Raw genomic sequence first — 9,198 nt, 5'->3', positions numbered from 1 at the left:
AACAGCGGCTGAAGCTCCTTTGGAAAAGCTTTATGCAGGAGACACATTCCACATCGACATACTGTCCAATTAACTGCCCGGCTGTAAATGAATGGACACTGAGGGGTTGAAAAAGGTTTGGTTTCGTTACTGGGTTTTATCTTTGGCTGCTGTGTGACGGTGACATCAGTTGCCGGGTGCAGTTGCACGAGATAGATGAGCAGGCCACTGGACACATGGTTCAGCACTTCACCCTTTCGTGATAAAGCACTTTCACTCCCATTCAGCTGCGCCAGACACACAAGCATGTCATCTGAGCGTGGGCTGCATGGGGTAACTCTGGGCCAGTTCAGCTTGTGAGTGGACACTGGGAGCCCACAGATCTGTTTGTAAAAGGACGTGTCATGTTATCTTTGGCCCCATCTCCTGTCCCACCATTGGCACTCCCTTTTTACGCAGAATCTGGACATTTATCTCTTTAAATGCACACTGTCTCGCACACCACCCATAACCACTTCACAGTCCACCCAGACGCTGCATACACACCCAGCTGGGGTCATTTAATAGGCCTCAGGATATCATGATGAAGTTATTAAGAGGACCATACCGGTGGTTTTTGTGTGTTTCAATTATATATTTAAAAATATTACAAGTTAATAAATGATGACATGTTTTTGTAAACAAAAATTGTATATCGTTAAACTAGCCCTAACTTTAGTGATGCTCACACATTAAAACAAAATAACAATAATACAGTTGGACATTCATACATTAGCACTTTTACTTGTATATAATGGTAATAGATTTGCATTGTTTTGAATACATGTGTTTCTATACTGTGGTATTGTTAGTTATATTTGAATATGTTTGTGTTCCACCACATATAATATGTAGTTTTAATACATGTGCAGGATCAAGATCACTTAAAATTACCTTAAATCTGAATCAGGTTTAATTGCCAGGCAGGTTTACACATACAAGGAATTTGCTGTGGTGTATTTGTGAAAGTGTAAATATAAAAAAATATAAACACAGTAAAGTACAATGAATGGTAAATTCGGTAGCTTCATCAGCTTTCAGTAGTGTTAAATGAATTTGAGAAACTTTTAATTGTGTTGTTTAACAGTTAGTTTGAAGAATCTGAAGTTTGAAGTTTAAGTTTTAGAGAGTAAAAGATGTGACCTGTGGGCGGTGACAGCAAAGTTTCTCTAACCAGAGGCCTGACGGATTGACGGCGGACTGTCCAATAGGATCAAAGCTGGGGTCTCCGCCAACCAATGGGAAGTGAGATCGGCCGCTGGGGGACCCCGCCTCCCCCCTGATTAAACCCGCAGCAGCGTGGAAGTGGAGGAGAAGAGTTTGTGGACACGAGCGCACGGAGAGTCACCGTGGGCCCAGAGACACGCGAACCTGCGGGGGCCACACCAGACGAACACCACGTCCGTACAATGAAAAGACACGCGGGGGCTTGCGTGGAAGACGTGGGAGTTGACGTGAAAGTGAGTTTTTGAGAGCGGCGCCGCTTCCTCGTTCGAGAAACCGAGTGGAAACGTCCGAACATCCTCACAAAGAAAGTTCGCCTGCTAGGCTGCTAACCGAGCTCCGGTGTGTGGGGGGGCCGGGGGGGGGGTAGAACCGTGAGCACCCCGGGGGGAGACCGCACCACCAGCGGCCTGGGAACGTGTCATCTGTCGAGCGGAGTCTTCCTGGTGCTTTTAACTCGGCAGGAAATGGAGTTTTAAATTAGTTAAAGCCTGAGTTTTAAAACGGTTTTTTTTTTTTGAGTCGTCATCATCATCATCAGGAGAAGAGGAGGAGGAGGAGGAGGAGGAGGAAGAGTTGCAGCTGGTAACTCGACCACCAAAGTTTCCACAGAGCGCCCCCCACCCCACCCCCCCACTCTTCACCCTCAGGGCCGGACCACGACCCCCACCCCCCCACACACACACACACACACCGCCGCAGAGACTCCCAGCTCCGACCCGGTCCGACCTGAGACATGTCCGGCCGAAGCGGGGCTCCACAGCCCCCGGGGGCAGCTGTGCGCCCGCAGCCCCTCAAGGCCACCGTCCCCTACCAGCTGACCGGCAAACCCCGGTCCCACCACCGGGACGGCAAGTCCGGTAAGAGCCCGACACCTGTCACACAAGTCCGGTCCCCTGGATTCATGCGTATTGGTTTTAAATAACAATGATGATCAACTTTATTTAAGTTGCACCCTTTAAAAAAATAAAAAAAACTCACTGACAAGTTGGTTTAAAAGTTAAGAAGTGAAGGCAAACAAGCATAAATAGTTAAAAAGCAAATAATAAATGTGCTGCCACTATAATAAAAAAGGTATTTCAGAATAAATGCAGCCTCACATGCTCGGACAGCAGCTACATCCTTATCAGTTTGCTTGTTAAATACTTGTAAAGTCATTGGTGAGTAGAAAAAGTTAAAATAAAAAAGTAAAATTAACATTATTGAGCCAAATCTTGCTCCAAACTTACAATAACAATCATATAATTGGCGTTAAAAGATAAGAATAAAACCTCACTCGGCCACCAGTCTGGTTCTTGAGGTTTCTCTGTCATTTTGTAACTTCTTAACCACAAGTTTTTCAACTGAACATCACTAATCGAATATTCATTGTTTAGTGATTTTATCATTTATTTATTGATCAACTTATCATTGTTAAATGTGTTGTATTGTTTTCTGTGAATATCTTTATCTCTATATATTAAAGTGTTTTGTTTTCCTGTCGTACTGTCATTGGATTTCGAGTAAGGAAATGTTCAAGACACTTTATACAACAATGCTTTAGAAATAAAGTAATACAGATAATACAAACTAGCAGTTATTACTCTATTCATATGATTATAGATGAAACAAATCGATTTTTATAAAGGTCACACATTGTCAATATATCAGAATCATTTGGTTGATTAAACATCAGACAATACTGCAAAATGGCTGTGAAAAGTTTCCAGAGGTGACGGCTGCAGATTCTTTGCTATAAAAAAAATAAATAGGAAAAGTACCCAAACCCAAACTGAGGATTTCTTAACTATTAATCTATTTTCAAAATGGCTGCAAAATATTATATTTTAAACAATTAACATATCATTTTAGCGGTGAATGTTGTTCATGGATGTAAAGTAGGTCAAAACTTTTGTAATGTAACTACTTTAAACCCTTGTGTTTAGTTAATAACTTTTATTATATTATTCATGTGTTTTCTGATATCTGAAATAAGTTAAAGCTACGCTAGGCTCAAAATTTGAAAACGAAGAAATTACAGCTGATATGAATCTGTTGTGACGTGTATAATGTAAAGTTGTTTCTGACACTGACAGCTGGAAACACCAAACTGCACCAGCTGAGCTCTGGCATGAGGCGGACCATGTCCCTGGACGCCATCATCGGGCCGTACCTGCAGGGACACTGGCCCAAAGAACCAGAGGGACAGAGCAGCCTCTCGGTCAAAGACAAATCCACTCAGGTCAGCCCCCAGATGAAAAAGTGTGAATTTAATAATGATGCTGGCAAGCTTGACTTAAAGCATGCATACGTTTGTTTTGACCTTTTCAAGTGAGTAATGTCAGGATATGGTGGAAGATTAGTTTGCATGTTTTGCAGAGAACAGAGTTGCAATGAGAAACTGTGAGGGAGGGAGGTGTCCGGTGCTTGCACAGCTATTGCAGACTTGAGAACCACAGCCATGAGAACAGTCCCTGAAGTCAGCTGACGAGGCCGTTTTGGCTGCACCCATCCTCTCTGCTCTGCGTACGCACTCGCCACTGCTCTTCGGTTGCCCACATCCTCCCCCCACTTTGTTTTTCAGTTTCTCCTGCTGTTTCTTACGTATAAGTGTGAACAGAGAGTCTGTGGGTGTGGATGATGTGATGTGGCTGCAGATCAGCTTGTGAGCATGAAAAGCTGATCTGTACTTGGTGTGAAACGTCCGTACAATATGTTTGAAGTCTTGTTTTAATGTGACAACAGTGTCACAGTTTCAGCCTCACACAAAGCATTAATATACATGCTCATGTGTCAGTGACATTCCGCAGAACTTTGAGGGTATTTGTTTTCATAGCAGCTGACCATGTTGTGCTTTCTTTCACCTCCAGACACCAGACTCATGGTCGGATGGCTCTCAGAGCCGGAGAGGCAGCAGCAGCGGCAGCAGCCACAAGCGATCAGCATCATGGAGCAGTGATGAACATCTGCGGGAGGTCAGCATCAGCCGTCTCTGGTCAACATGTGTTTTTTGTAACACTCAGGACAATGTTGTATTTTTGAATCAAAGAGGACAAGCTGCCGAACGAAGCCCTGACTCGGTTACTGTGGCAGCATTGAGCAAGAGGAGATCAAATGACCTCATCTCAAAGAAACTTCCCTTTTTTCCACTAGAGCTCAACTCCTTGTGACATCTTTTTTTATCCCAACACCACGATCAGATTATCACAACAAGCCACTGAAGTGATCTTGCAGAGAGTGTGTGTGTGTGTGACATGTTTAAAGGACTTATTGACTGACTGTTGCGCTCTGTTCCTTGCAGATTGCTAAACTAAAACAACAGCTGCAGCAGCGCAACAGACCTGCGCTCTCAGGGGGACATGACAAAAACTCACAGCGAGGGTATCCTCAGAGGAGCTGTAGCCTAGGAACTACCCAGGTAACTCAACACACACAAACACACCGTCCTACTTACTTCATGTATGTGTTTTTCTTTAAGTTTAGTTATAAAAAAAAAAATCTTTTACCAGTGTGACCTGTCTCCAACTTATCACTGCTGACATTCATCAAAGTGAATAAGGAAATGGTGCAGCTCATTGCAGGAAGTGAATGAAAAAAAGAAAAAACATTGAAGCAACAGGAAGACGACATCATGCTGCATCTGTTCAGAGTGAAATTTCTTCTTTTCAGCACATCTGCTCTGTTTCGTTGCTTGTTACCACTCATGCCTGGTCTCAGGTGGTTTGAGACCAACGTGTGAAGACTTAGCAAACTGATATACAAAGGTTAAAGCATTTATAAGGACGTGCACGCCTGCCAGTTGTAATTATCATTGTGGAATTCTGTGAATTCAGCCGTTATCTCCAGCACACATAGCTTTGATACCGGGCTCATGAAGTCTGAGCTTTGGACACTGCACAGGAAGGCTTCAGGATGTGATTTAGTAATAACAGTAACAACCTATTTATTGCACTTTTCAAATGATGTAACACACGATGCTTTAGAATAAGAGGAAATAAGAAAAGCTGACAAGACAGCTGTGAAAAACGGCGTCCGATGTGTTGAAAGTTGCTCCTCAACCGTGATGCAGCCTAAACTCTATTCAACTCATGTGTCCTCAGACTCAGTCAATTCCCATCCCCCTCGCTCCCTTGTCTACGCTGGTCCCTCGACTGCGCTGCAGCGTGGAGGGCCTCAACCAGGAGCTGGAGGGCATGTTCATCTGCCAGCCTCTGCATCCCCAGCACAGGGTAACTACCACTCCCCATCCGCACATGGAAACCCCCAGGAACTGTTTTACACTCAAAGAAAGGAACAATATGTAAAAACACTTCAAATATAATATAGATAATGTTAATAACTCTGGTTGTTTCCTGTTTTTCAGCTCCTTGAGGTTCCTGATGGTCACCGGGCTCCGGTCCCTCCCCTGAGCTGCAGCAGTGGTTCCCAGAGTGACCCCACCACCACAACCCTATCCTCATCCTCCCCCTCCCCCTGCTCCTCTCCCAGCTACATCTCCTCCTCCCCACCCAACTCTGAAGAGGCCCCGGTGGACCTGCACCAAGGTCAGTCTTTTAGCACAGGGGGCCATCTTAAGGTCAGTACTGATGGGACAGTACACTGTGTGGGTTAGGGGAGGAGCTGAATAAAGCATAATAGGGTTTGAACTTTCAAGTGGTATTAAATATGTCTTAAGTTTTTTAATTCAGCTGTAGACACCCTGCTACAATGAAAACATGAAATTGAGAGACATAAAAACCAGAGAACTCCTACAAGTTTGAATAATGTGTCTGATTAATTTTTATATTTGAAATAAACTTGGCCCCTAATGGAAGAAATATTAGATACTTAAATAAACAAACTTCATGATCTTCATGCTCTTGAACTCTTGAAATATTATTACTTATATTTCGATGACATGAACATTAGAAAATGTCTTTAATAAGATGCCTCCGATCTTGTTGTTAACGTGTACTTCCCTCTTGGTTTCAGGTTCCACAGACAGCGCAGAGATGTGCCTCCTGTCTCCGTTCTCCTCCCAGAACGAGGCGGACCTCTCCCTGCCGCTGCTGATCTCCTCGTCTCCAGGACCCAACAAAAGTTTCTGCTTCCAGCGAGAACCTCCTGAAGGCTGCGAAAAGGTCCTAGTCTGGGAGGAGACCAGGTACGTTTTTTATTTATTCTTGTTTGAATACTCGTTACATTAGTTGAGAAAGGTCTCTACTGTATCGTCTCTCTGTCAGTGCGATGATGACCTCTGGTGGTGACTATAGTTTGTTCCGTGTCCTATTCACCTTTTGATTTATACCACTCTCTCAGTACATACTTGATTCTTATTAAAAGTAGAATAAATTAGAATTTGATTTGATGTGAGTTTATACACTAATAGTCCCATTCTTCAGTACGGTTTAAGTAAATCTTTTTATGTCCTCCTTTTGGACAGGTTTTGATTTCTGTCATGTGATAATATCCTCATTGTTATGATATTTAGTTTTTCTTGTTATTTTTATATCCTGGTGAGTTTGTAGCTTGTTTCGATCTTGAGTAGAATAAAGTTTGGCACACTTGTGAATAATTGGTGATAAAGATATGGGGCAACTCCTCTTTATTTTCTAGTATATGTATCTGAAGTATAGTTATTGTGACGTTGAACATGTGCACATATATAATCACAAATTTCCACCACTTACACTTTGATGGATATAAGTTCGGTCTCATGTCGACTCTCCTCTCATTCTGTAGCACTCGGAGCCAATCAAAGCACACCCTCATCTCCTCCTGCCCGGACCCCAACAAGGTCAACTTCACCCCCCACGGGGGCTCGGCCTTCTGCCCCGTCAGCCTCCTGAAGCCCCTGCTCCCCTCCATGGACCTGTTGTTCCGCAGCCTGGCCATCTCCCCGGCAGGCATCTGCTCAAACCAGGGTACGATTTCCTGTCAGGCGGGGTCCTCTGACAACCCTTCTGCTGCTTTAGATCCTCCTGCTGCTGCCACTGCCACCGTGGGAGAGAGCTCTGGTCAGGGCCTCGCTTTCTGATCAATGCTGCAGATTGTTTTCTGAAGAGTTTGTATAATGCAAATCTTTGAGTCTTCTGGGACAGATTTATCCCAGTTGCTTTATTTTAGCAAGGTCCCATTGCTTTTCTACACAGGTATAAAAAAAAAAAGAACTTATGTTAAAAAAAATAATATAGAAAGAAATTGAATATGATACTCGTGCATGATCCAAAGCTTTGCTTTATAAGTTACTTGTGTTGGGTTTCCAGGCATCCTGACATCTCTAAATTAAGAGCTTTTTAGTTGAGACATTTCATTATCCAAAGATTTAGTTTTGGCCAAAGTCCAGTGAAAGGACGGCTCATTTGTTCTTCTCTTACAGGATCTGAGATGTGATTCGTTGACTGATTTGCTTCACAGATTGTTCCGTTTCCCCAAAGAAGCCATGATGTAAACTTTTTATTTGATGCTGGTTTTAAAACCCTTGACTGTGGTGTACCTCTCGGTCCAAAATGTTGGGAGTCTGGGTCCAGTAAGAAAAACACATTGGGAATACGTTTGTTTTTAAGCATTTAAAGATATTTATCTGCGATTCTCCTTAGATTTGTTTTCACCTAACTCGACCCTTCAGCTGTTGCTGGTGTACAAAGCATGACAAATCAGTTTGGTACTTTTTTTTTTTTTTACCTGATTTAAAAATGAACTTTTTGATAGCTGTAGACTGAAGGGAGTATTCCAGTTGTCTGACTTGGGTACCATCAGTACCTAAAGGCTTCATGCATTCCTGCTTTAAAGGTTGCTCCGATGTTATTTTTGTTGTTGTATCTCGTTTACTTGCAAAAAAAAGTAACTTGTACACATGTTAAAGGATGAAAACCTGCTATTCCTCGATGTTCTAGATGTGTGCTTGACTGTATGTTTATAGTTTGGAGGTTTCACAGCCTAGTTGACTACCTAACCAGTTTTAGTGGTGTAGATTTGTCATCAAGTGTTTTTCTTTGACGATGTTCTTTTTTTCATCTGCCATGCTGACAAGCTGATGTTCAGATAGAGGTTTATTTCTGGTAGACATGTTTGCACAAATTGAACTGCTACGTTTGAGTCGCAATTCTTAGTTTTATATCCACTTTTTGTACTTCATTGTAAATTTAAGAGTAGTAATGTGTATTTTCTACACCTTTTTTTCCAATTACCTGCAACATAAGCTATAAAACAGTTACTTTTAGTTTCATTCTGTCAGTATAAGTGAGGCAGGTGTTACATGAGATGTTGTATCAGGTGGATTTTTATGCACTTCCAGGAGAGGCTTTTTTATTTGGAGGAAACGCTTGTGAATCCTGGGTTTATTGTGTCTGACAGGAGTTTTGTTAATGGGGGTGTGTGTGTGTGTATATATGTGTGTGTGTGTGTGTGTGTGCACGTTGATGGGAAGTTAACTAGTCTGATTGTTCGACTAACTTCTGCTAGTTTTAGTGTCCTGGTGAAACGTTGATGCATTTAAACATTGTCTTTTTCCAAATAGGCCTCAATGTCAATGTTTATTGAGTCTGCAAAGAAGCCGGGGACGTGCTGTTATCTCAGGTTCTGTGTTCTGTCCACATAAATATATGATTGATAATTTGCTGTCTCCGTGTGAATTTCTACTCTTTGGTCATGACTGTTGATGCAATGGTTTTGAATTTCCAGCGTCTGAATTGATCTAATATGCAAGTTGTGCAGGTTTTTTTGTAACATTTCCTGGTCACAGTGCCACAGGAACAGAGCTCGGGAGGTTACACCACGACATGTGAGACAACACAGTTTGTCTTTAAGAACTTAACCTTTTGTCATCTCAGTTTTAAAAAACACCTCAGATCTGTTATTTCTCAGTAGGAATTCAAGGGTTGAATTAGATTTTGAATGTCATGTTTAAAACCAAAGTGCTGAACAATCTGTTTCCAGTTTGCTGAACATGAGCATTTGCTGCTCGTGCTGTTTATGAATAGATAAAATAACACAACC

The 9,198-nt window shown here is 42.4% G+C and overlaps 1 protein-coding gene across 2 annotated transcripts; it reads left to right on the top strand.

Moving 5' to 3' along the window:
• The first annotated feature begins 1,313 nt into the window (after window positions 1–1,313).
• Window positions 1,314–8,817, top strand: LOC117752726 (protein FAM117A-like). 2 transcript variants are annotated; one of them, XM_034570322.1, is made up of 8 exons: window positions 1,314–2,097; window positions 3,313–3,463; window positions 4,092–4,196; window positions 4,523–4,639; window positions 5,322–5,450; window positions 5,585–5,765; window positions 6,193–6,364; window positions 6,943–8,817. In XM_034570322.1, the coding sequence occupies exons 1-8, from the start codon at window positions 1,979–1,981 to the stop codon at window positions 7,235–7,237; spliced, it is 1,269 nt and encodes a 422-aa protein (XP_034426213.1). In that variant the 5' UTR covers window positions 1,314–1,978; the 3' UTR covers window positions 7,238–8,817. The 2 variants fall into 2 exon arrangements, with proteins under 2 accessions (XP_034426213.1, XP_034426212.1); XM_034570321.1 differs by having other exon boundaries at window positions 1,329–2,102; window positions 3,318–3,463.
• The last annotated feature ends 381 nt before the right edge of the window (window positions 8,818–9,198 follow it).

Source organism: Hippoglossus hippoglossus, chromosome 19 (assembly GCF_009819705.1).
Source record: "Hippoglossus hippoglossus isolate fHipHip1 chromosome 19, fHipHip1.pri, whole genome shotgun sequence".
NCBI classification, from domain to species: domain Eukaryota; kingdom Metazoa; phylum Chordata; class Actinopteri; order Pleuronectiformes; family Pleuronectidae; genus Hippoglossus; species Hippoglossus hippoglossus.
This window is presented reverse-complemented; position numbering and strand designations above follow the sequence as displayed.